Source organism: Canis lupus, chromosome 10 (assembly GCF_003254725.2).
Source record: "Canis lupus dingo isolate Sandy chromosome 10, ASM325472v2, whole genome shotgun sequence".
In the NCBI taxonomy this organism is placed as follows: domain Eukaryota; kingdom Metazoa; phylum Chordata; class Mammalia; order Carnivora; family Canidae; genus Canis; species Canis lupus.
Window position 1 is genome coordinate 46,963,063 of NC_064252.1, and position 27,824 is coordinate 46,990,886.

At 37.5% G+C, this 27,824-nt stretch overlaps 2 protein-coding genes across 6 annotated transcripts in view; one reads left to right on the top strand and one right to left on the bottom strand.

Moving 5' to 3' along the window:
* The window catches only part of PLEKHH2 (pleckstrin homology, MyTH4 and FERM domain containing H2), a 112,735-nt gene that overhangs the window by 3,399 nt on the left and 81,512 nt on the right, over positions 1-27,824 (top strand). For all 5 annotated transcript variants that reach the window (XR_003143468.3, XR_003143469.3, XM_035696153.2 and 2 more), the window contains exons 2-3: positions 4,287-4,415; positions 24,795-24,857. Coding sequence is in view for 3 of the 5 variants with exons in the window: in XM_035696153.2 (XP_035552046.2) it covers positions 4,293-4,415; positions 24,795-24,857 (186 nt within the window). In the remaining 2 variants the exon portion in view is untranslated. The remainder of the gene's footprint in view (positions 1-4,286; positions 4,416-24,794; positions 24,858-27,824) is intronic.
* On the bottom strand, positions 22,129-23,052 carry C1GALT1C1L (C1GALT1 specific chaperone 1 like). The gene is given in 8 exon segments (XM_025470991.2): positions 22,129-22,551; positions 22,554-22,676; positions 22,679-22,728; positions 22,730-22,806; positions 22,808-22,865; positions 22,867-22,921; positions 22,924-22,944; positions 23,022-23,052. Coding segments are annotated over 8 exon segments (678 nt in total). The 3' UTR covers positions 22,129-22,288.

Sequence of the window (27,824 nt, forward strand, 5' to 3'; positions counted from 1 at the left end):
TTTAGCATGTGGATATTATCCAGTTGCCTAGCACCATTGTTGAAAAACTATTCTTTCCCCATCGAATGGTTGTGGCATCCTTGTCAAAAATCAATTCATCATAAATGTGAATTGGACTCTTGATTTTATTCCATTGATCATATGTCTATCTTTATGGCAATCCATACAGTTTTGACTAATGTAGCTTCGTAGCAATTTTTGAAATTGGGACATATGAGTCTCAAGATTGTTTTCACTATTTTGGATCCCTTGAATTTCTATCTGAATTTACGATCAGCTTGCCAATTTTTACCAAAAACTGCAGTTGGAATTTTGAGAGGGATTAAATTGATTGTGTGTGTCCATTTGCAAGTATTGGCATCTTCATAATATTAAGTGTTCCAATCCATGAACTTGGATGTCTTTCATTTATTTAGGTCTTTTTTTTTTTTTTTTTAAGATTTATTTACTCATGAGAGACACAGAGCGAGAGGCAGAGACACAGGCGGAGGGAAAAGCAGGCTCCATGCAGGGAGCCCGATTTGGGACTCGATCCTGGGACTCCAGGATCATACCCTGGGCCGAAGGCAGGGGCTAAACCGCTGAGCCACCCAGGGATCCCCTATTTAAGTTTTCTTTAATTCCTTTCAATGAGGTATGCCTGGGTGGCTCAGCAGTTGAGCATCTGCCTTTGGCTCAGGGCCTGATCCTGGAGTCCTGAGATCTAGTTCCGCATCGGACTCCCTGCATGGAGCCTGCCTCTCCCTCTGCCTATGTCTCTGCCTCTCTCTCTATCTCTCATGAACAATAAATAAAATCTTTAAAAAATTTTTCTTTCAATGATGTTTTGTAGTTTTCAGAGCACAAGTCTACACTTCTTTTGTTAAATTTATTCCTAAATATTTAATTATTTTTGATGCTATTGTATGTGGAATATATTCTGATTTCATTTTTGGATATATTTTTAAAAGATTTTATTTATGTATTCATGAAAGATGCAGAGAGAGATGCAGAGAGAGATGCAGAGACATAGGCAGAAGAGAAGCAGGCTCCCTGTGGTGAGCCTGATACAGACTCGATCCCAGGACCCTGGGATTACAACCTGAGCCAAAGGCAGAGGCTCAACCACTGAGCCACCCGGGGTCCCCATTTAAAAATTTTTTTTCTTGATAATGCATAGTAAAACAATTGATACAATTCATTGTATTCTGATCTGGCTTCCTAAAACCTTGCTGAACTCAGGTAGTTCTAATAGCTTGTTTGTGAATTCCTTAGAGCTTTCTTTTTTTTTTTTTTTTCCTTAGAACTTTCTATGTATAAGATCATGACATCTGAAAAGAGAGATAATTTAGTTTTTTTCTTTTTGTTTTTGTTTTCTTTATTTATTCCTTTTTTAAAAATTTGAGTATCTATTATATGCCTGCCAGGCCCAGAGGTAGATTTAGTTTTCAAACTGGATTCTTTTTCTTTTATTTTCTGTCCCTGGCTAGAACTTTTAGTATGTGGTTGAATAGAAGTGGCAAAAGCAAGACATCTTTGTCTTATTCCTGGTCTTTGACCAGTTATTTATCATTAAGTGTGATGATAGCTGAGGGCTTTTTGTAGGTGCTTTTTATTAGGCTGAAGAAGTTCCCTTCTATTACTAGCTTATTGAATGTTTTTATCATGAAAGGGTGTTGAATTTTGTCAAATGTTTTTTTCTGCATTGATTGAAATGATTATGTGGTTTTTGGTCTATTACTATACTAGTATGGTTCACTGTATTGATTTTCATTTGTTGAAAAAAATCTGCCTTTATGTTGTTTTTTAAACTAGAAATTTTACAGGAGGACATATACAAGTTATTTTAAATGGAGAGCAAAAATTCACCAATGTGAATTAAACTCCTCTTGTTTAACAATGTACATTTCTGTGCAAAGATACAAATGATTCAGTACTTAATGACATCTCTTTCAGGATCGCTTTTTATTTTATAATATTTCATCCATATTTTCTTTCTGTGTCCACTCTAAAGCTAAGGAGGAAAGAAATGAAGTAGCAGAAGTGAGAAAAAGTTTGTGACTGACAAAGTTTGTGCATTATCTACTCCTAAATCATTGATAGTAAATGATAATTGGGTAATGATAAAGGTCATTGATAAGGTTGATATCCTTAGAAAAGACTCAGAAAAACAATGGTGTGAGCCTTCTATAAAAACAAAGATATGAAAAGAGAATGATTTCCAGTTTTACACTTTTAAATATCCCTAAAATTATGACTAGAATTTAGGAGCATTTGGAGGCTTTGAGATGGTCAGGATGCTCTTAATAAAGCTGTAGCCGGGGATCCCTGGGTGGCGCAGCGGTTTAGCGCCTGCCTTTGGCCCAGGGCACGATCCTGGAGACCCGGGATCGAATCCCACGTCGGGCTCCCGGTGCATGGAGCCTGCTTCTCCCTCTGCCTGTGTCTCTGCCTCTCTCTCTCTCTCTCTCTCTCTCTCTGTGACTATCATAAATAAATTTTTAAAAAAATTAAAAAAAAATAGAGCTGTAGCCTCGGGGATCCCTGGGTGGCTCAGCAGTTTGGCGCCTGCCTTTGGCCCAGGGCGCGGTCCTGGAGTCTCGGGATCGAGTCCCGTGTCGGGCTCCGGGCATGGAGCCTGCTTCTCCCTCTGCCGGTGTCTCTGCCTCTCTCTCTCTCTCTCTCTCTCGTCTATCATAAATAAATAAATCTTTAAAAAGCTGTAGCCTCTGTAGAATAACTCAACTTTTATTTATTTCTAAATTATTGAATGATAATGTCAGTATTAATGTGAAAATTGGTTTAAGCACAAAACAATATTTATACTAGGAAAATAATCTTTTGTGGGTCTTTAACAACACAAAGTTTTAAAAAACTATAGGTTTAGGAAGGGTTATATTACACTAAATATTGAGAAAATCAACTTTGCTAATATGTGAGGGACACATATTTTTGGAAAATAAGAGTAATACATTCAACGGCAGATCTATTCTGAAGTTCTGAGAGTTTTGCTGTCAAGTATATGCTGAGACCAGGGCTTGGCTCCTTCTGGAAATCCATTCCTAGTGCAAGTTTTTTTTTTTTTTTTTTTTCCTAGTGCAAGTTTTATCTGTTCAAAGCGAGGACAATTTAGAAATATATCATCAAGCTGCTTATTCAAATGGCCTGATGAAACATTAACATTTATTTATTTATTTGGAGAACATTAATGTTTAAAATAACATTTATGAATCCCAGAACCAGGAACAATGAATTAATAGTTTTTTTTTTCACTTTAGAATTTTAAAACCAGTTACCCTGCCTCCAGGCTTCCCTCTTATTTATGGTGCTTTTCCTTGAGATTTATCTTGTCCAAAAGAAAATGTTAATTTCATAGGGAACACTGATTCCATATTTACTTAATGTAGGTGATTCCAAATTTCATATTTATATCTTTTTTTGCACCAAAAAATTATACAAATGTGTCCAAGGTCATAATACTTTGCCTAGTTAAATATGCCAAATGATTTTTGGCTTGAAAGAGACCTTGGACTTAGATAAATTTAAGATGATGAAAGCAATAATTGTAATGTAAATCTAACTTATTGTAGTGCTAGTAGTGAAGTTTCTTAGGTTATTCTATCATGCTACCAATTGAATCAAATTGAGATAATTCTGTAAGTTTAGGACTGTAGTAAAATTGTGAGCTAAAAGATTTAAAAAATGCTATATCTGTTGGGCAGAGCTAAAATAAATATCAGTAGCCTATGTTTGGGTGGTGCTATTGTATTGTCCAAAGTGCTGTTAAAAATAGCATTATTGGGGGATCTGTGTGTGGCTCAGCAGTTTAGCGCCTGCCTTCAGCCCAGGGTGTGATCCTGGAGTCCCGGGATCGAGTCCCACCTCAGGCTCCCTGCACAGAGCCTGCTTCTCCCTCTGCCTGTGTCTCTGCCTCTCTGTCTTTCATGAATAAATAAATAAATCTTTAAAAAATAAAATAAAAATAGCATTATTTAATTTGTTCCTCACAACATACTCAGGAGGAACAATGGTTTTTTATTACCGGTGTCCTTCCCACTGAGATATGGGAAGGATATGTTATACAGAAAAGTTGAATAATAAACACATTGGGCCTCCAGTCCTGGCCTCCTGGCTCCCCCTAAGTTTTTTCCATGAACTATAGAGCCAGTTCTGAAATTCATCAGAGAATTTATAAAATTTGTATGTGAATTTCATTAGATGGTAACTATAATGTGTACATGGGATTATGTAATGCATTATCCTGAATGCTAATGGGTATTATGCTATTTGAATGCTTTCATTTCTAGATAAATATGGCAGAGCTTTCTGAGACAGAAGGACCAGTAGATTGGAAAGAACGATGTGTAGCTCTGGAGTCCCAGCTCATGAAATTTAGAGTTCAAGCAAGCAAGATAAGAGAGCTCTTAGCAGAGAAGGTAAGCTTTTCTCTCCAACTTTTGTTATTAAACATCAACTATTTGGGGCATATTTCATTTATATTAAGAAATCCCAGTACTTTTAGGGGTAAACATTTTTAAAACAACATAATTTAACTTTTTGTTATGGCTTTGAAGCTATTTTTAGCATATTCTTTTGCCAGTGTTAGAGTGAATTGGACATTAAGCCAAAAAGCATTTCTTTGCTAATACTAGTGTAATATGTAAGAATTGTATGTATTTGATGAATGTGGAGTTCATTCATTCTAGAGAGAAAAGCTATAATTTACTTGACTTTTACTAGAGGCATGTGACAGCATTTTAATTTACTAAATGTTTATGAAAATCATGTTTAAAGTGATTATAGAAGAATATTCACTATTGATAGTAAAACATGTTTATATTGTATTTGAAAGTATGCATCTATTAGGATGTATCGACTAACTATATATCACTAAACTATGATCTAGGCTAGAATTGAGTTTAATATAATTATATGCTTCTCTTAATAGTTCTAGTCATGTAATTAAAATTTCATTTATGTCATAGGAATTTTTTTATATATGTGAATAAAACCCATGGATTAATTCATTCATTTATTCATTCATTCAACAAATAGTCACTGAGGGCTCATTTTGTGCCAGACACTCTTCTTAATGCTGCAATTACATCTGTGAACAAGAAAACCCATACTCTTATTTGCAGGGAACCTGGATTCTAGACCTGTACTATTCAATAGGGCAACCACTAGCCACAAGTGACTATTAAGCACTTGAAATGAGGCTAGTACAAATTGGGGTGTGTTGCAAATGTAAAATACAGCTCAATTTCAAAGCTTAGTATGAAAAAAATATCTTAGCAATAATTTTCATATTGATTGCATGCTGAAATAACATTTTAGATGTTAGATTAAATAGAAAATACTAAAATTAATTACATCTATTTCTTTTTTTAAAAATATGGTTACTAGAAAATTTTAAATTACATATGTAACTCACATATTTCTTTTTTTAAGAATCATTTATTTAAAACATTCCTTAAAAATTTAAATTCAGGGTAGTTAGTATAAGTGCTATATTTTTCAGGTGTACAATATAGTGATCCATTAGTTCCACATGTTACCCAGTGCTCATCAAGACGAGTGCACTCCTAATCCCCTCCACCTATTTCACCAATCCCCTCCATCCACTTCCCCTCTGGTACTACTATTTGTTCTCTATAGTTAAGAGTCTCTTTTTTTTTCTTTATTTATTTTGTTTCTTAAATTCCACATATGAGTGAAATCATATAGCATTTGTTTTTCTCTGACTGGCATTTTTCACTTAACATTATACTTTCTAGATCCATCCACATTGTTGCAAATGGCAAGATTTCATTCTTTTTTATAGAATAAAAATAATATTATTTTATTTTATATTATTTTACTGAATAATATTCCACATATTTAATAATGAAATGTGAATATGTGAAAATATTCACATTTTTATACATTCATCTATTGATGGACACTTCAGCTGCTTCCATAGTTTGGCTATTGTAAATAATGCTGCAGTAAACATAGGGGTGCATATATCTCTTCAAATTAGTGTTTTCATATTCTTTGGGTAAATACTCAGTAGTGCAATTACAGGATCATAGGATAGTTCGTTCTATTTTTAATTTTTTGAGGAAGTTTCCATACTGTTTTCCACAGTGGCTGCACCAGTTACATTTCCAGCAGCAGTGCACAAAGATTCCTTTTTTTTCCCTTCCTCGCCAACACTTGTTTCTTATGGTTTGGGTTTTAGCCATTCTGACAGAATGACTCCCGTTATGTTTCTATTGGATACTGCTGTCTGGATGAATAGATATTGTATTGTCATTCATAACTGGTCAGAAGAATTTACAGGTGGTTTCTCAAACACTTGTCTGCATAATCCGTTGGGCTGGAGATTTTTACACACATCACATCTTAAAAAAGGATCTTAAGTCTTCCATTGATAGCTGAGAATCTCTCTTTTTTAAGATTTTATTTTTAAGTAGACTCTACAACCAATATGAGGCTCAAACTCACAACCCTGAGATCATGAGTTGCAAGCCCACTGAGCCAGCCAGAGGCCCTGCTAGCTGAGAATCTCTTAGCACAGAAGTATTCTAATAAATCCAAGAAACCATCATTCAGTTTAAACTTTCATATATATCATTTAAAATTTTTGTGCTTTAACATCTTTTAGGTGGAAAGATTAAAATTACTCCACTACTTTTGGGTCAAAGAATGACCTAGTAATAAACTTTGTGGAATAAATCCCTAGTATCAATTGGCTTTACTTATCGATATTAATTAGAATAAAGTTTTAATCTGAAAAAAAATCCCAGTTTGAATATCTCCCAAGTTAAAGAAGCTTATTCTAACTCAGTTAGTGACTATTGCTTAGTCTCTTGTTCCTCTCTCTATAAAAATAATTTCTCAGATTGTATTGATTCATTTAGTATTTTCTACAATCCCAACCACTCCATGCAATGATTTTATTAAGATCACCAATTATATGCTTGCTGCTATACCTCATGGACACTTACCAGGCCTTAGCCTTTTAGCAGTTAGCACACTGTTGGCCACAGCCTCCTTAAAATTTTCTTGGTTCCCTTGACTTCTATACTCTCTGGGTTTCTTTGTGGACTGAACAGGAATTATGCTTATTTTGGTTTCAGTGAATTGACCTTTAAGTTCTAAATTTTATGGCAATATTTGTTCTTTAGAAGGCCTATTTCCACAAATTTCCATAGGAGTGCCTACTTTTCAAAATTTAAAAGTGTCATTTTCTCTGTAAGTACATTTGTAAATAAGCTTTTTGCTTGTGAGTATATGTTATTAGGTTTTGTTTTTTTCTTTGTCGGTGAATGAATACTGAGAGGAATATTATTTCAAAGTTGCTATTGTAGTTGTGGTTTCTTTCCTCCTCCTTCTTCATCTTCTGTATTTTTTTTATCTGCAACTTAGATCCTGTGACAGGTCTAAGAGATGGAATTACTCAGATGTGTTTTACACAGTGGAAAGTGGATGAGTATGCCAAGTTACTCATGGTTTCCCAGTAAATATATTCAACACTAAAAGAGAATAATGTTTTTCATGATATTTTCTGTTATATTCCATTATGCAATATTTTTCCCTGGATTAAAATTATTTTTGGTACCCTCCCATGTTCTAATAAAAATACCAAATATTTATTGATTTGTTATGTGGTGAGCACTTTATAGATGTAATTTATTTAACTCTTATAACAAACTGTGAAGTAAGACATTTTATTGTTCTCATTTTACAGATTGGGAAACTGATGCTTACTATGTACCAGGCAATCTTCTTTATATATACCTTGTTAGTGATATATATATATATATATATATATATATATATATATATGTAATTAACATATATAAATCTATTTATATGTTTTAAATTATATGTATATAAATATATATTTGTATAATATAATATAAAGTACTTTATATATTTTAACTTTTTAATTTTTATAACAACCCTATGAGGATGGTACTAGTATTATTCTTTTTTATCCAGGAGAGGACTTAGACACATAAAAGTTCTTTAACTTCCTGAGTTTATGCTGAATGATGAGTGATGGAAACAAGAATTGAAACTGAGCATTCTGTGTTGAGAGCCTGAATGCTTAGTTACCACCTTCTATGGCTTCTCTAATCTAGTTTTATTGACACATTCCTTGCTTTCTCTGGTATACTCAGCCACTCTATTCTGTCTTCTTCTCAGCCATGCAACATTTAAATCCATCTCTGCTTAAGGGCAGGTATCTGTGTGTGTTAGGGTGTGTGTATGTATGTAGTAATAAACAATTTACATAGCACTACATATTTTTAAAGAAAACCCTGTTACGGGATCCCTGGGTGGCGCAGCGGTTTGGCGCCTGCCTTTGGCCCAGGGCGTGATCCTGGAGACCCGGGATCGAATCCCACGTCAGGCTCCCGGTGCATGGAGCCTGCGTCTCCCTCTGCCTGTGTCTCTGCCTCTCTCTCTCTCTCTCTCTCTGTGTGACTATCATAAATAAATAAATAAATAAATAAAAAAAAGAAAACCCTGTTACATTGCTTCTGCATGCCAACTTGAGTCAAATGCTACATTCCAGAGGCCAGTCTGGTCCCATCCATAACCTTTGGTTTTGTGTTAGGACCAGTCTGCCCCAAGGCTTCTCCTTAATAGTTCTCTAGACCTTCCCCCCAAATGGATGCAGGCCCAAGTCTGAAGATTCTTGAGAGAATACTAATTTGATTCTTCCGCTCTTAGCCAGGAATTTTGGCCAACTTTTCTTTCCTTCAATAGTTCTAGTTCTTAGTTCGGTTTTATTGGCGCTGGCTATAGGCAGCGAACACTAGGTGCCAATGATGGTTCCTAAGCCTTTGTTACAACAACCATTAGCTTGTTTAAACCCCACGGTAACCCTATAAGGGAACCATTATTATCTCAAATATCAAGATGTTGGCATTAAGATTGAGAATATTTGAGTAGTATGCCCAATATTGTATGCTAACATATAACAGAATGGGCATTAAACCTAAGATCTTTCATACTTTTTGTGATGTAGCTAATAGAGTGCATGGCACATAGAAGTAATTCATTATGATTTTCCTGTGTCTTTCGGAAGGGGCACACTGGTTAAGTGTACAAGGAGATAACAAATGTAAATACCGATTAATAGGAGACATTTTCCCCAATTTTTTTTAGGAAAAATATATGAGATGATCTCAGTGTTTTTATAATTAAAGATGGATTTCAACTATATATACTTGATGTTTTCTGGAGATGGAAAAAGAGAATAAATGAGATTTTTTTTAAAATGGGACTATTTTGCTCAGGTTTTTTTTTTTTTTTTTCCATCACAATTTCCAAGTAACTTTGAATATTGAAGCTTGTGAAGAAAAAGACCTTATTGAAGTCTTGGGCAAATACTGCTATAAGTGGGAGAGGTCTTTAGAAGAATTTAAGGAATGGTGTTGGAAATATCTCTAGCATGCCAAATATAAACTCTTCAGGGAAGCTGAGATTTAAGGAGTTTTCCTACTTTACAATATTACTAGTTAGTGTTCTGAGTCACAGAGGGAAAGAGGAAAGTTTCTTTTTAAGTTGAAGTGAATGCTGTTTCCTATGGGTTAGATTTTCAGCAAGAAAAAAAAAGGATGAAAATATGAAGAAATTTCCCTTTGGGCATCAGCATGGCCCATGTAAACTAATGCTGCTGTTACTTGATACAGCATCGCTGTCTGGGATTTCCTACCACTTGACCTTCCTTTGTGAATATGATTCCTCTCAGGTGATCTAGGATTCTCTCATAGGAATGAGGAGCCCCTGGGTAGTATAGTATTTGCCTTCATATAATGGTCCAGTACAACATCATGACCACCCTATTTTTCTTTCTGTTTTTTTTTTTAAATTGGAGTTAAGTTTGCCAACATATAGCATAACACCCAGTGCTCATCCCACCAAGTGCCCCCCTCAATGCCCATCACCCAGTCACCCCAACCCCCTGCCCACCTCCCTTTCCACTACCCCTTGTTCGTTTCCCAGAGTTAGGAGTCTCTCATGTTTTATGACCACCCTATTTAAATTACACATCCTCTTAGTCACTCTGTTACTTCATTTCTCAGTACCTAATGGGAATTACACACATACTGACAATGAGATTTTGCAGGTTAATTTAAATGTCAGTTTTTGGGCAACTGGATGAAGATGTTATTTATTATAACAAAATAAATAAAAATGGTATTAGAGTTTTTCATGGGTTATGTTGGGAAAAATCAGGAAGAGATAGTTGGTGGGGAATTGCAGGCCACATCAGTGAGTGTAAAGGTCTTAAAGTATTCTGCTAATGTGACCAATTTGTTAAATAAGGTGTGTATACACACACACACACACACACACATTTGTGTAGGAATATTACTCAGCCATCAAAAAGAATGAAATTTTGCCATTTGCAATGATGTGGATGGAGCTAGACTCTATTATGCTAAGTGAACTAAATTAGAGAAAGACAAATACTATATGATTTCACTCGTATGTGGAATTTAAGAAACAAAGCAGATCAATATAGGGGAAATGGAAAAAAAGAGAAGGAAGCAAACCATAAGAGACTCTTAACCATAGAAAACAAACTGAGGGTTGATGGAGGGAAGTGGGTGGGGGATGGGTTAGATGAGTGATGGGTATTAAAGGAGGGCACTTGTGATGAGCACTGGGTGTTTCATGTAAGTGATGAAATACTAAATTCTACACCTGAAACCAATATTATACTGTATGTTAACTGGAATTTAAACAAAAACTTGAAGTAAAAAAATAAATATATAATACAGCACAAAAAACCCTGCCAAGTTTATTTGTATATGGTGCTTAGGACAGTGAGTATTAAATGTGGTAGTGTTAGGATCCAAGGTCAGTGGCACATTGCCTTATTCCACTTGCTGCTGTGTTCTCTGGCTACAGAGGGCACTTCTATGGTAGTAAATGAGAGCACGAGGCTTAGAATTTGCTACTTCATTTTGTTATTGTGTAAGTAGCCTATTTGTAAAAATACTTATTTTTGTTCAAAGTCTGATATAGGGCAGCAGATTATTTCAAGTTTCTTTTAAACTTGATATGGATTGCTTGTGGACTTGACCCAAGGCTTACTTTTTAGTCGATGTTGTGAAAGTAAAAACTTACTTGAATATTTCCTACGTTGCTTTTTTTTTTTTTTGTATTTCACAAAGTTATTTTACAGCTTGAATGGTTATAAAAACATTCACTCAAAATCAAAGTATTGCCTTTCCGATTACCCTTGTGTTTAAACTCATTTTAGAGTGTTCTAAACTTTGTTGAATGTACTTTACATATATTTACTTTACGCAATGTGACGCGTTCAGTGTTTAGGATCTGTAATACAGATAGTGAAAATGTAGTGATTTTCTTTTGTCAGAGTTTATCCTTTTATTTTAAAATATTTTTATTTTTAATTTTTTAAAAAAGATTTTATGTATTTATTTGACAGAGAGAGAGAGAGATCATAAGCAGGGGGAGAGGCAGGCAGAAGAAGAGAGAGAAGTAGGTTTCCAGCTGAGCAGGGAGCTCAATGTGGGGCTCCATCCCAGGACCCTGGGATCATGACCTAAGCCAAAGGCAGACACTTAACCCACTGAGCCACCCAGACGCCCTATCCTTGCTTTTAAATAAGTTTTTTGGGGGATCCCTGGGTGGTGCAGCGGTTTGGCGCCTGCCTTTGGCCCAGGGCGCGATCCTGGAGACCCGGGATCGAATCCCACATCAGGCTCCCTGCATGGAGCCTGCTTCTCCCTCTGCCTGTGTCTCTGCCTCTCTCTCTCTCTCTCTCTCTCTCTCTCTGTGACTATCATGAATAAATAAATAAAATCTAAAAAAAAAATAAGTTTTTTGGAAAGAGTTGGAACCTTGATGCATCAATTCATTTATTCAACAAACATTTATTGAATCTCTGTTATGTGGTATTCAATTACCCTGCCTCAAGCATTGTTATGTAAATAAAGCATACATGCAGAACCTGGGGGGACACCTCTTAGCTTATTTACTATCTAGTGGTAGAATTATGTTAGAATCTCAAATTCCAAATTTAGCCTTAGTCATACTTCTATCCCTGTGCTTCATTCTGTGATATGTTCCATGAGAACGTGCAACTTAAAATTGTTCCTGCTATGAATGTTACTATCACTTTAAGTTACCAATAAAAGATGCCTATGCTAAAAGGATAGCATACATGGGATAGAAATATAGACGAAAGCTTTCCAGCTAAGAATTTTGTGGTTTCATGTATTGGGGACTTATTTTCATATGGTTCTGTGTAACCATATGCTGTGTCGAGTTTATAAATACCAAAGCAGCTGCGGTTCAACTAAAAGACCACTAGAGAATCGGTGGTCTTTTAGTTGATTTTTAGCATGAAGACTCAAATCCCAGCCATGTCAGTGACTCGGAGCATAAGCTTATATAAGGCATACTCATTCTGAACAGCAACTTCCTAATCTTCACGATAAGCATAACAATTTCTGTCTTACGGTGTGGCTGAGAAATAATGTAGTGGAAAGTTTCTGGTTCCTAAACACTAGGATTTTTTTTTAAGTTCTCTTCTATTCTCCAAATTATTTTTCTTTCCTCTGAGATGATTTCCCACTTTTATGTTGTTTTGTTTTTGTTTTTTTTTTAGGTTGTAAACTTTTCTCAAATTTCGGATTATTTTTAGTGGTCCATTCATAGCTAAGAATGGGACATCTGAAAAGTTGACCAGCACTAAGTAGTTAGTGAACAACTAAACATTTTTTTGACTACTGGTCAACAACTGTCAATCTTTGTTTTAGGATGAGTGGGTGGGAACTGCCTATTACACCATGAACCCATAAATGCCACAGTTATTGGACTGATGCCCTCCAAACAATTTATTCAGTTTTGTAAGAGAAGAACATTTCCATTTTCAACAGGAAGTAAATGCTTAGCTGCTGGACATTTGGCACATGGGGATAAGTGAGAAGGTTTCAGGGAGTTAGTTGACTCTAAGGGCTACATATTTTCCATTAATGTCCACTATTTTTACCCCACACCCTTCACTCCTGCTCCAGGTTTTTATAGGATACTGTGAGGAAATTAGCTAGCAGGAGAAACCCAAGAACCTCCAGTCCTTATTCTAGACTATGGTTTCTGCTTCATCAGAAACAAGAGGAAAAATGAATATATGCACATTTAATGGTGAGCTTGTCTCCCCCCACTTCCAACCTTCCTCTTTTACATGGCTTCTAAAATGCTGGCAGCCAAACATTTATCCTAGGGGATAAAGATTGAAAGTCTCTGGGGAATCTTACCAGCCCAGGAGGAAAGAGGAAATAATGCTGACAATCAGTGGTTCCCCAACAGAAAGCTCAGCCAGATCACCTAATGTTAAAAGTTCATGGTCAACAAGCCCCAGATATGTGCTAAAAGCATGTAGGCAGCTTTTTATACTTTAATCTTAAACATAAGTAGGCAGGGCAGCCCGGGTGGCTCAGCGGTTTAGTGCCACCTTCAGCCCAGAGCCTGATCCTGGAGACTCGGGATCGAGTCCCACTTCGGGCTCCCTGCATGGAGCCTGCTTCTCCCTCTGCCTGTGTCTCTGTCTCTCTCTCTCTCTCACTCTGTGTCTCTCATGAATAAATAAATAAAATCTTTAAAAACAAACAAACAAACAAACAAACAAACATAAGTAGGCAGCTCATGAATGACCAGACATATGAGGAAAGCCTCTAACATGATAGAGAACAAACACAAAACAAAACACAATATTGCTTATGCAGGGGAAAGGAAATAAAACAGAACAAGCAAAATCCTGTCATTTAATATTCCCAGAGAGAAAAGATATTGCCTTCCTAAAATAAGGAATATTCAGAGAATGAACAAGAACTCTTGAAAGTTAAAAACATGGTAGAAGACGGGTGCCTGAGTGGTTCAGTCAATTAAGCATCTGCCTTCGGCTCAGGTCATGATTCCAGGGTCCTGGGATTTTAGCCCCATCTCATGGTCCCTGCTCAGTGGGGAGTCTACTTCTCCCTCTTTCTCTGCCCTATTTCCTCTCTCTCAAATAAATAAAATCTTTTTTTAAAATGATAGAAGAAATAGTAAACTTAATAGAAGGATTGGAATATAAACTTAAGGTAAATACCTGGGAAGTAGAGAAAAAAGATTAGAAATTTAGAAGATTAGTCCAACATGTTCAAGACTAGGATGGTAGGAAGTCTGAAGTGGACAAAGCCAATGAAACAAGACACAAAAATTTCCCAGAATTGAATGACACAAGATTCTCGATTGAAAGGTCTACCAAGTACCTACCATAAAAACAAAAACAATAGTTTCACCCAAAGGCACGTCATCATGAAAGCTTACTATAGACCAAAGAACAGATTCTGCAAGCTTTCAGAGGAAAAAAAAAAAAACAAAACAAACCCAAACAGGTTATATGCAAACAATCAGGAATTAGAATAGATTTTTAAGACATGCAAGTTGCCATATGACTTGAAGAGTCTCCAGAAGGACGTGCTCCATTAAAAGGAAGAAGGAAACCAAGAGAGGAAAGCATAGGATACGGAAACAGGAGCTCCAGTGTGGGGGAAAGGGCTTTCTCTTTTCTCCAGCTGTGTTCTGGCAAGAGGTGGGTCAGTCCAGATGGGTGCAGGTCAGAAGCTCTGGGAGTGCCTTCAAGAATATGAATTTGGGGGCAGCCCGGGTGGCTCATCGGTTTAGCACCACCTTCAGCCCAGGGCCTGATCCTGGAGTCCTGGGATCAAGTCCCATGTTGGGCTTCCTGCTCCATGTTGGGAGCCTGCTTCTCCCTCTGCCTGTGTCTCTGCCTCGCTCTCTCTCTCTCTCTTTCATGAATAAATGATAAAAAAATATGAATTTGGTAGGAAATCGAGCATGAATGAACATCTTGAAGATGATTTAACTTGGAATTAAATTATTGATGAGTTCATAGGTAAGTAAAAGAACAAGACATTTAACTATAGAGGAAAAAGTTATGTAGCATGGGAAAAAGTAACCATGGTTTACTACGTGGTTCATCTCTGAATATCATACGTATAGTCACAGTAATACTGATACTGAACAGTGAATTAACCAAAGGTAAGATAGAAACATTTTGGAAGAATGGGAATGTATCTGTGTTGATGGTGGGATCAAAGAACTAAATCCTCATTCTCCATAGGAATTCTCCATAGGAAATCACTAAACTAAAGAAGTCCATAAAAAAGAAGTATGTTATTTAGAACGTCAAAGTAGAATATTAAGAGAATTGGCTAAAAGAGGATAATTTTTACTAACAAATCTTATGGAACCAGTTGGCATTTTATGTGCATTTATGACATGGATAAACATATAAACAAAAGTTAAATCAAATTGTGAAGTAAATGGACTTGTCTAGTCTTTTAAGGGGAAATCTTCATATCATAATATCATAATGGGATGTTTCCATGGAAATCACTATCTAAACAAAATAATTTATTTTGTGTTTTCAGGATATATCAAAAATAATCAAACATTCTGGGTTTTATGTTTTGAAGTTAGGTGCATTCAGGATCAGAATTGCTACATGTCCTGAAGAATTGTCGCATTTATAATTTTCAACACTCTTTGCTAATGAAACTTTGGCATTAAAGTCTCTTTTGTCTGATTTTGATATTGCTTTTAGGTAATACCTGCTTGGAATAATTTCAATCTTTTAGCATCATTTTTTAAGTATGCCCTTTTAGATACTATATAGCAAGATTTACGACTTTATCTGACTAGTGAGATAATCTCTTTAAGTATATCTGAAATCATAAATGCATTCTGTTTCTACACATTATGTTGTTGAAATTTTCTTTATCTTCCCTGTTTCATGCTCCCCCCCCTCCCCCACCTCGATGCTTTGGAAGCTATAGACTGAATTTCTATTAAGTGGGTATCCTTAACTCTTTTTAAAAAAGAAAGGCCAGGGCACCTGGGTGGCTGAGTCGGTTAAGTGTTTACCTTCAGCTCCCGTCGTGATCCCAGGGTCCTGGGATCAAGCCCCATATCCGGCTCCCTGCTCAGTGAACAGTCTTCTTCTCCTTCTCCCTCTTCCACTCCCCCAGCTTCTGCTCTCTCTCTCTTTCTGTCAAATAAATAAATAAAATCTTGAAAAAAAATTCTAACACTTCAATCATACCATATATTTTTAATTAATGAAATACCAAAGCTTTTTCATTTCTTTTTTTTTTTTTTAAAGGATTTTATTTATTTATGAGAGACACAGACATAAGCAGGCTCCCCCAAGGAGCCTGATGTGGGACTTGATCCCGGATCCTGGGATCATGCCCTGAGCGGAAGGCAGACGCTCAACCGCTGAGCCACCCAGGCATCCCATGAAATACCATTAACTTTTTCACATCACTTTCGTGTTTTCTTATTTTTATCCTCACAACTTCCTGTAAGGTAGGTAGAGCAGGTTATATTTTCCCTATTTTATAAATAAGAATTTTAAAGTACAATGTCAAACTGTTGAATAGTAGAGTGAGAATTAGAAACTGGATCTCTTGAATCTATCTTATTTTAGACTTGCTATATTAAGCCTTGCTAACTTAAAATTATTCATAAAACTAAAATATGTGTATAGTAGAAATATGCTGCTATATCAATATCCATTGAGCACCCATTAAGTATTAGACACAATGCTGGGCACTCTCCTGCTCAATCTTCACATAAATACTGTGAGATAAATGTTAATCTCTTTTACAAATGAGGAATGGAGACTCAAAGAAGTTAAATGACTTACCCATCATTATATAGCTCATAAGTAGTGGGATCTGGATTCGGATTTCAGTTGTCTTGCCTCCAACATCAGTGCTCTTTCCACTTTTCTCTATATTAATATTTCAAGGGCTACATTTTTTTTTTAAAGATTTTTTATTTATTTATTTATTCATGAAAGACTGAGAGACAGAGAGAGAGAGAGAGCCAGAGGGAGAAGCAGGCTCCATGCACCGGGAGCCCGACGTGGGATTCGATCCCGGGTCTCCAGGATCGCGCCCTGGGCCGAAGGCAGGCGCCAAACCGCTGCGCCACCCAGGGATCCCAAGGGCTACATTTTTTTAAAAAGATTTATTTATTTATTTTGAGAGAGAGAGAGAGTCAATGCCATATGAGCAGAAGAAAAGTTATTTTGCAGCAGTAAAAATACTATCCTTCATATGTCCTGCATATATGCAGAGTGGTTTACAGGAATAATAGCATTCAATAATCTATAACATATTGAATACTTACTGCATATAAACACCTGTATTAGGATATGTTACAGTGAGGCCAAGAGAAAAGGCTTCTGCTCTGTTAACTACTAGAAATTTTCAAACTCCAGAAAGAGAAAACTGACCAGATATTTTTATAGTCCTTGCCTTAGTTTGTTCTGCTATAACTAAATGCTATAGACTATGCAGCTTATAAACAACAAAAGTTTATCATAGTTTTTGAGGCTGGAAATCTGAGATCAGTGTGCTGGCTAAGTCAGGTGAGGGCTCTCTTCTGAATTGCAGACCTTTCATTGTATCCTCACATGATGGAAGGGGGTAGGAAGCATTGTGGGATCTCCTTGATAAGGACACTAATCCCATTGATGAGGGCCCCCCCTCAGGACTTCATCACCTCTCAGAGACCTCCTAACACCACCGCAGTGGGTGTTAGGATTCCAACATGTGAATTTGGTGGGGGGGACACAAACATTCAGACCATAGCATTCCATCCTTACCCCCCCAGATACATGTCCTTCTCTCATACAAAATACATTCATTCCATCCATCCCAATAGCCCTAAAAACCTAAAAAGTGCATAGTCTCATCTAAATCAGTTACGGGTGAGACTCAAAATATGATTCGTTCTGAGGAAATCCCCACCAGCTGTGAACCTGTGAAATCAAACAAATTATGTGTTTCTAGAATACAATGGTGGATAGACATAGGATAGACACTTTCATTCCAAAAGGGAAAAGTAGGAGAGAAAGAAGGGGCAACAGGTTCCAAGCAAGTTCAAAGGCCAAAAGGCAACCAACATTAAATATTAAAGCTTGAGAATAATCCTCTTTAACTAGATGTTCAGCCCTCTGGGATGGAGGTCCTACCTTTTGGACCAATTGGAGGGGAGGAGAGGTCTCACCTTCTGGACACTCAGGGGCATTTGCAGCTCCATGGCTTTGCAGGGCAGCTCTTATGGATTCAAGTTGTGCACTGATGGCTTTACCAATCTGGGATTCTAGGAGTGGCCCCAGCCTCATGGCTTCACTGGGAATTGGCCTGGTTGGGGCTCTCTGGTGGCCTTGCCCCTGAGGTGGCCCTGTTGTTGGGTTGTATGCCCACAGCACTAGGTGGCTTTATCCTTCCAAATCTAGGTGGAGGTAGCCATGCCTCCATGGGTCTCCTGGGCAGGGGTTGCCACACACCCCCCCCCCCCTTGGATTTGGGCAGCTCCACTTTGGTTTGGACAGAGGTTGTATGGCTAGTTAAAACTCAGGAAATGTCCTGCGTTGGCCTTGAGAAACTGAGGAGGCAGCTCTGATGATTTCTGAATTGCATTTAGGGTCCTTCCTTCTTGTCTTGAAGAATAGCCCAGTATCACAGCCATAGCTCTAAGATCCCATCCTGTAAAATCCAAGTCCAACAGCCAGCCTCATTCCTTCCTCTTCAGTTCATATGGACTTTTCCTTTTTTGGTTGCTACCTAACTTTGTGGTTCAAATCCCTACTGACTCCTTAATGGAAAGGTGGTTTGGCCACACCCTGGCCGCTCCTGAACAGGCTTTCCCATTTCTTCCAATACAGATATGCTGAAAAGTATCTAGATTTTTAGGCTCTACTTCCTCTTTGACTGACAATCTATCTTTAAATCATTTCTCTTCTCATATTTTACTGTAAGCACTCAAGAAGAGTTAGGCCACTCCTTCAACACTTTAGCTTAGAAATTTCCTCAGTCAAATATTCAATTTCATTGCTCACAAGTTCTACAAAACACCAAGAGGAAAACCTAATTAAGTGAAACTCTTTGCTGCTTTATAACAGGGATCACTTTTCCTCTCGTTTCCAATAGCATGTTTCTCATTTCCATCTGAGACCTCATCAGAACGGCCTTTACCATCCATCACATATTTCTACTAACACTGTTCACAACCACTTAGGTATTCTCTAAGAAGACTGAGACTTTCTCTGCTGCATTCCTGTTTGCCTCTGAATTGTCACCAGAATTGCGTTAAATGGTCTGTTCATGGCAATGTAGGTTTTTTCCTACCATGCACCCCAAAATTCTTATGCTTTTTACCAATTACCCAATTCCAAAGTCACTTCCACATTTTTAGGTATTCGTTACAGCAGCACTCTACTCTCAGTGCCAATTTCTGTCTTGGTCCATTTGTGCTGCTGTAACAAAATATGACAGACTGTGTAGCTTATGAACAATAGAAATTTATTTCTCACAATTCTGGAGACTGGAAGTCTGAGATCAGGGTGCCAGCGAGGTCAAGTTCTGGGTCTTAGACTTGTATTTTCACTTGGCAGAAGAGGCTCCGTAGGATCTCTGTTATAAAAGCACTAATCCCATTCCTGAGACTCTCATCCTCAGGACCTAATTACCATCACGTTGGACATTAAGATTCTAATGTGAATTTGGGGGGGAGGGGCACACAAACATTCAGACCATAACAATCCTTTTAAGAAACTATTCAGTCTTTTAAGACTTTATTTTTTAGAGCAGTTTAGGGTTCACACACAAAATATTGGGTGGTACAGAAATCTTCCATATAGCTTTCCTCATTACCAACATCCCCCACTAGAGTGGTACAACTGATGAACCTGATGAAGTTTTGGAATATAGGTGAGATTTGGTGGGGTGAGGTCCGGAGCCGACAACCAAGAAAATTCTTGAGACGTCTTTGGTGCAAAATGGTGGTTTTATAAAGCAAGAGGACAGGATCTGTGGGCACGAAGAGCTGCTGCACCGGGGCCTGTGAGGGGTGGCTGATTCTATACCTGGGAGTTGGGAGGGGTTTGAGGATAGCATACTCTCTAAGGAATTTGGAAGCAAGTTTTCCAGAACCTTGAGGGGCTAGCTATTGTTGGGAAAAGGTCGCTTATTACTGTCTAATAAAACCTGAGTCACGAGACCTTTCAAATGTATATTTGTGGCCATGTGCTTGGGGGATGATTGCCAACATGTATCTTGGGGGATAGAGATACAGGAAATTTCTAAAGGAATTTTTATATGTTAAAGTAAACTTACAGGACCCTGGGGGTCGGGCTAAGATTGCCGTTTGCCCTTAGCAAAATATTAACATCCGAGGCAGTTGAGTCCGTAGAGGAATGTCCCTTTGCCTGTTTCAAGGACTTGTCAGTGTGCTGCCCCGGGCTCGTGCTTTGTCCTCAGCTAGCCCTGTGTTACCCCATCAAACTTACACTGACACATTATAAAAACCCAGAGTCTGTAGTTTCACTCTTTGTGTACATTCCATGGATTTAGACAAATGTATAGTGACATGTATCCATCATTATGGTATCCTACAGAGTATTTTTACTGCCCTGAAAAGCTTCTGTGCCCTGTTTATTTATCCCCTCACCTCAGTTGGAATCATACAATATGCAGTCTTTTCAAATTGGCTTCTTTCATTTAATAATATGCATTTAATTCCCTCCATGTCTTTTCATGGCTTTATAGCTATTTCCTCTTAGTGCTAAATAATATGTCACTGTCTGGATGTACTATGGTTTATTTATCCATTCACTACTGAAGGGCATCTTGATTGCTTCCAAGTTTTGGCAATTATGAATAAAGCTGATGTGAACATCTGTATGCAAGGTTTTGTGTTGGCATAAGTTTTCAACTCCTTTGGATAAATACCAAGGAGTGTGATTGCTAGATCAATAGTAAGAGTACTGCCTTCCAAATAGGCTGCACCATCTTGCATTCCCATGAGTAATGAATGAGAGTTCCTGTTTCTCTGTGTCCTCACCAACATTTGGTGTTGTCAGTGTTCTGGATTTCGGCCATTATAATAGATGTGTCAATAATCTTTTTTTTTTTTTTTTTTTTTTTTCACCAGCAAAATTTTACAGATCAGCAATTTGTTTGTGGATTTTCCTGGCAACCTTAACAATATTCAAAATTGAGGTTAAGTCTCTACAGGTGCAAATTTTCCCTAATAATATAAAGTTACATTGTAGAGGTGACACTTATCAGCATATTGTCAGTAGTGGAGGAATGTAGTGTTGGCATATGTCTGCCAGTTGTTTTCTTTTTCTTTCTTTTTTTTTTTTGGTTTAAAGAACATCCTAGACAGGAGACAGTGCCTGTCCAATGGCTTATATGTAGTGCCACAGTCTATACAGTAATTCAATAAAATGCTTTTAGACAACAGTATTGGCTTATTAAACATTTGAAATATTTTCACAAAAATTCAAGATGATATGGGGTCCAGAGAATACACTCAGGAAATATCTATTTATACACTCAAATATTTGAAGCCTCTTCTAGAAGCTAGATCCCTGCAATAAACTGTCTTAAAAAGTGCTGCTATGTGGACAGGAAGTTAAATGGCCAGGTATGATAACAATGGAATGTTTCACACTTTCGTTATTCAATAGAAATGTAATACAGACACATCTGTAGTTTAAACTTTTCTATTAAACAAATTAATAAAATAAAAAACAATTTAATATTTAATGCAACATATTAAAAATATTTCAATGTTAGTCAACATAAAAATTACTGAGATGGGGGATCCCTGGGTGGCGCAGCGGTTTGGCGCCTGCCTTTGGCCCAGGGCGCGATCCTGGAGACCCGGGATCGAATCCCACATCGGGCTCCCGGTGCATGGAGCCTGCTTCTCCCTCTGCCTGTGTCTCTGCCTCTCTCTCTCTCTGTGTGACTATCATAAATAAATAAGGATTTTTAAAAAAATAAAATAAATAAATAAATAAATAAATAAATAAATAAATAAATAAATAAAAATTACTGAGATGGTTTATACTTTTCATATTAGGTTTTCAAATAACATATGTATTATTGAGTTAAGTGTGTACTTTACACTTATATCTCTCTTTTTTTTTTAAGATTTTATTTATTCATGGGAGACAGAGAGAGAGAGGCAGAGATGTAGGCAGAGGGAGAAGCAGGCTTCTCACAGGGAGCCCAATGTGGGACTTGAACCCCGGACCCTGGGATCATGCCCTGAGCCAAAGGCAGAGGTTCAACCACTGCACCACCCAGGCGTCCTTACACTTGCATATCTCAATTCACATTGCAAGTAGATTCACATTTTAAGTGCTTCTGGACAGCACAATTCTATTATCCCTCAGCCCTCAGTCATATTCTGAACCATCTGGAAGCAAAAACAACAACAACAACAACAACAACAAAAAACAGTATACTGTTGAAATAATGAATGCCCTGAGCCAGTGTACACCATACATCATTACTATCGCCTTTCTGGGAGTTGGCCCATTAAAAGTAATAGCCATACCCAAACAGCAGCCTTCCACTACTTGCTGAGGGTTATTACACATTGTCTCTTGAATAAGATGTGCAAATGGTTTTGTATTAAATACAACTCTTCCTTAGAAGCCTCTGCATTTTCTGCAAGAACTCCAGCTTATTTGAGGCTGACCACCAGCCGAATGTCTTCAGATAATTTCCAAATCGCACTTCAATCTGCACACTTCTCAGACTTACTGAGAAGGCTGTCTCGACTCTAGACCTGACAATTTCTCCTTCCACAGCCAGGTTTTGGAGGTTGCCATGTTATAGTGTGGCCCATATAGAAAGGTCATGTTAAAGCCCTAGTAAACGGCAGATACACTGAATTGTCAATGACAGCAAAACGTAGTGGGATGTGCAAGAAAGAACCAGGTGTAGTTGTCAACACGCTTTTCAAAGACATTTGTAAGTTGGCCTTATCTCTAACCACATGTCATTTTTAAAAATATTAACCATCTATCATTTTGAGCAGTGTAGGACTCTGTTGTGTCAGAGCTTGGTGCAGGTTCAGGACAGCCTAGTAACTAACGGTCATCTCGGATTCTCCAAGGCTGATACGGTCAACACGAATAGTGTTATTAAGATCCATGCGTTGCATCCTGTTTTTCTGTTTGGTGGGCAAAGGTGTTGGTGATGGTGGTCGTTACCTCTGTCGAGTGTTAAGTGGCCACATAGTTACCAAAACACACTTAGTGCTCCCAAGCACCATACTAGTAAAAACAAAAACAAAACAAAAAAACACACCCACAGCAGAAACCCTCCTTTAGGCATTAAGTCCGCGCGCTGCCTGGGTCAGGTCCCTGCAGCCCACGTGGCCCGCAGCTATGGCCGCCCTCCTGGCTGGGCCGCTCTGGCCGCGGGAGGCCGCTTCTCTGTGGTTTCGAGAAGGGGGCGGGGCTGGAGCTGGGGGTGTCCGCCGTCGGGGTGGTACTCGGGATGCCCTTGAGTTTGAGATGCGGTAGGAGTTCTGGATACTAACCAGCAGTGAGACTGAAAATGAGCAAAGATCCAGCGACAGATGGCTCTAGTGTTGATCATATTTCAACAGTCAGAAAAAAGAACTTAAAATTGAGGTTTACATCATAGTTGTGTATTTAGTACCTGGTACACATCTCTTATGTTAATTTGCATCAGATTCTTTTTAAGGCTTTCCTTTGTTTTACTTATAATAGTCACTTTAGTATTTTGCTTTAAATCTCTGGGTGGCTCAGTGGTTGAGCATCTGCCTTTGGCTCAGGTCGTGATCCCGGGGTCCTAGGATTGAGTCCCCCACCAGTCTCCCTGTGGGGAGTCTGTTTCTCCCTCTGTCTATGTCACTGTGTTTCTCATGAGTAAATAAATAAAATCTTTTTTTTTAAAGATAAATAAATCTCCAAAGTTTTTATTCTCTACAGAACTTTAAAAGAAAACGAAAATTTTTTTTATTCCTGTGCCGTACGCTTTTGAGGACCTGTGTGTGTGTGTGTGTGTGTGTGTGTGTGTGTGTGTGAAATCAGAATCTCTTTTCTACTCTACTACAATAAATAAGAATTCAAACTACCTAGAGTTTTGATTTATTTTTTTTTTAAGATTTTATTTATTTATTCATGAGAGACACAGAGAGAGAGGCAGAGACACAGGCAGAGGGAGAAGCAGGCTCCATGCAGGGAGCCTGACGCAAGACTCCATCCCAGGACCCCAGGATCATGCCCTGGGCCAAAGGCAGGCGCTGAACCACTGAGCCACCCAGGGATCCCCTAGAGTTTTGATTTAAACATACCACCTATGGAGCTTTTGAGAATACACCATTTGTTGGTGTCATTGTGACTTTTTGATCACAAAACAAAAATGACATTTGAGGTCTTACTGTTCTTTTAGATTTAAATTACTGTTATTAATGTGTTGTCCAGTAATTTATGGTTCAATGAAGAAAATTCTATGGATGAGTACTTTTGTAGCATGTATTACAGTGTGCTAAAAGTATGAAATATTTAGTATGTTATTTGATCATTTTTAAAGACTTTATTTATTTGAGAGAGATAGTGGGAATGAGCATGGGCAGGGGGAGAGAGAGACGGAGAAGCAGATTCCCCATCAAGTGGGGAGCCTGAGGCTGGGTCCTGGGGTCCTGGGGTCATGACCTGAGCTACCCGGGGCCCCTGGTCAATTTTTAAATATGCTCTTGTCTTTAGTGTCATAAATTGTATGTAATTCATATCCATTAAACTACTTTAACTATTCTAAAAGAATTGGAAAAGAAAAAAAAGAATTTGATAGCCTTGCAAGATTTTTAAGTTATTTTCGTAAGAAATAGGAACTTTTATATTTTCTCTGTTTTTCCACATTTTACAGATGCAACAGCTTGAGAGACAAGTTATTGATGCTGAACGTCAAGCAGAAAAAGCTTTTCAACAGGTAGAGTATAATTCTAGTTAAAAAATTTTTTTCTCAGGTGCCTGTGTGGCTCAGTCGGTTAACGGTCTGACTTCAGCTCAGGTCATGATCTCTGGGTTCTGGAATCAAGCCCCTCAAGGGGCTCCGCCCTTGGCAAGGAGTCTGCATTTCCTTCTCCATCTGCCCCTCCCCTGGCTCATGCTCTCTCTTGCTCTTCCTCTCAAATAAATAAATAAATAAATAAAATCTTAATTTTTTTTCTCTCTCTCTACCAATGTAAGCCTTGTTTTGCCCAAAACAATTCTCAAAATAGTCTTCAACCCTTCTCTATCACTCTGACTATTCTGTGAGCTGGATCGTTAGAGAAAGTGGAGGATCTAACTTTATTTTGCCCCTTAATAAATTTTCACAGGATGAAAATGCTTCCGTTAGAAGGTTTTAGCTTCTGAAAAAATCAAATATTATTTTTATGGCAATACTGACCATAATGATGTTTTGAATATAAATATGTTCATAGCAGTGTCCTTTATAGAAATAAGGAGTTGAAAATAATATGGATGCCAAATTAGAAGAGAATGAATAAGTGAACTATGTTTATTCCATGAAATATTAACAACCATTAAAAATAATTATTATAAAAGATATACTAATATAGAAAAATGCTTAGAGTTATATTAGGAAAATTATATACAAAAATTTATTCTCAGTATTAATAGACATGTGGGAGAAAAGTCAGACCTTTGATAAGTCACTTAACCCTATCTGGGCCTTGCCAACATTAAAATGAGTGTTTTGGATGAGCCCACCAGCCTTAAAGTTTGTCCAATGATCCTCAATCTGTAGCTTTGCATTTTATGAAAAGATCTTTGTCAGATTCAGGCAAGTCAGGATTTTCAAAATTATTATTTTTTCCAAGAAATGTGTGTTAAATTTCTTATACTTGCTCTACATTTGTCACATGTCTTCCCTTCAACTTAAGAACTACTAAATCTTGTTTTCACCTATAAGATTTTTGCAAAAAGATTTTTGCTTATTTATTCATGAGAGACACACAGAGAGAAAGGGAGAGAGAGAGAGACAGAGAGAGAGAGAGAGGCAGAGACATAGGCAGAGGGACAAGCAGGCTTCCTGCAAGGAGCCTGATGTGGGATTCAATCCTGGATCCTGGGATCATGCCCTGAGCCGAAGGCAGATATTCAACCACTGAGCCACCCAGGGGTCCCTCACTTATAAGATTTAATTTTATAAGTAGATTGATTTAGTGGCCTGATAAATTTCTAAACAAATCCAATCTAACCTAATCCTTGACTTTCTTAATTATGCTTAAAAGACAGTCCTAAAAATTTATTATACCAAATTTCAACCAGTGTAAGAATAGAGAAAAGGGTAAAATGAACCCCCATCACCAGCTTTCACAATTAGTCAACTCAGTGATAATCTATACCTCTTTTTTTTTTTTAAGATTTATTTATTTATTCATGAGAGAGAGAGAGAGAGAGAGAGAGAGAGGCAGACACATAGAGGGAGAAGTAGGCTCCTCGCAGCGAGCCTGATGTGGGACTCAATCCCAGTTTCCAGGATCATGACCTGGGCCAAAAGCAGGTGCCCAACCATTGAGCCACCCAGGCATCCCAGATAATCTATACCTCTATCCACTTTATTCTTCTCCACCCCCACACCAGGTTATTTTGAAACAAATTCTAGACATCGTATCATTTCACCATGAGTATTTCAGCAACTAATCTGAAAATAAAGATTTAAAAAATCATAACTATAGTACCATCATCACACCAGTAATTCTTTAAAACCTCAAATTTAGATATTGAGAGAAGTAGGTAATGGTAAATAAAGATCTATGCTGTGCTTGGTTTTTTATATTCTTTAGCTGATAAGACCAAATAGTAGTATTTCCTCTTATAGCAATAAAAATCCAATGATTAACAGTAAACTCAGAAAAGGTCACTTATATCCTATGAAAGACTCTCATGTTTATGTCACTCCCTGCCATTCTATATTAAATGTCTTTGTCTATGTCTATTGTGGGCCTTGTTATCTATATCCCTGTTTAATTCCACAGCTAGCAGCACATATTCAGCAGTGTGTACCTCTCTTTCTCTCTCTGTCCCTTTTTTATAAAGTCTTTATTTATTTATTTGAGAGAGAGAGAGAGAGAACAGAGGGAGAATGAAAGGGAGAGACAGACTCCCTGCTGAGCAGAGAGCCCGATGCAGGGCTCCATCCCAGAACCCTAAGATCATGATCTGAGCTGAAGGCAGATGCTTAACTGACTGAGCCACCCAGGTGCCTCCTGCCTCTCTCTCTTATCTCCCTCTTTATCTTTCCTTTTCTGACTTCATCCTTTCTTGGTGACTTCTCTTTTTACCTTCATATACCCGTGGTTGTCTCTCTCTGTTTTCTTTTCTTTTCTTTTCTTTTCTTTTCTTTTCTTTTCTTTTCTTTTCTTTTCTTTTCTTTTCTTTTTTTTCTTTCTTTTCTTTCTTTTCTTTTCTTCTTTTCTTTTCTTTCTTTCTTTCTTTCTTTCTTTCTTTCTTTCTTTCTTTCTTTCTCTTTCTTTCCTTCCTTCCTTCCTTCCTTCCTTCCTTCCTTCCTTCCTTCCTTCCTTCCTTTCCTCTAATGCCTCATAGTGTAGGAAAAAAAGAAACAGGACAGTTTTATTTTGCCTTTTCTTAAATTAAAATTCTAAATTTATATGTGCAGCATATTTGTTTAGCTCTGAAAATTAAAATAAGTATCTTACTTATTTGTGATTCTTAGGGTTTTCTTCTGTGATTCATTAGATCTTAAGAGCAAAAAATGAATCCCCATTCCTAATTTGAGAGAAGTAAGCCATGACCATTTGTAGTTGTTAGAGGCCAACTACAGATCTTGGTAAGCTAACAGGAAGAATTTCTTGTTTGAGGTTGTCTTTTGAGGATATCAGGTGTAAACTTATTTAATTCTATGCTACAATTTAAAGAAAAAGACACC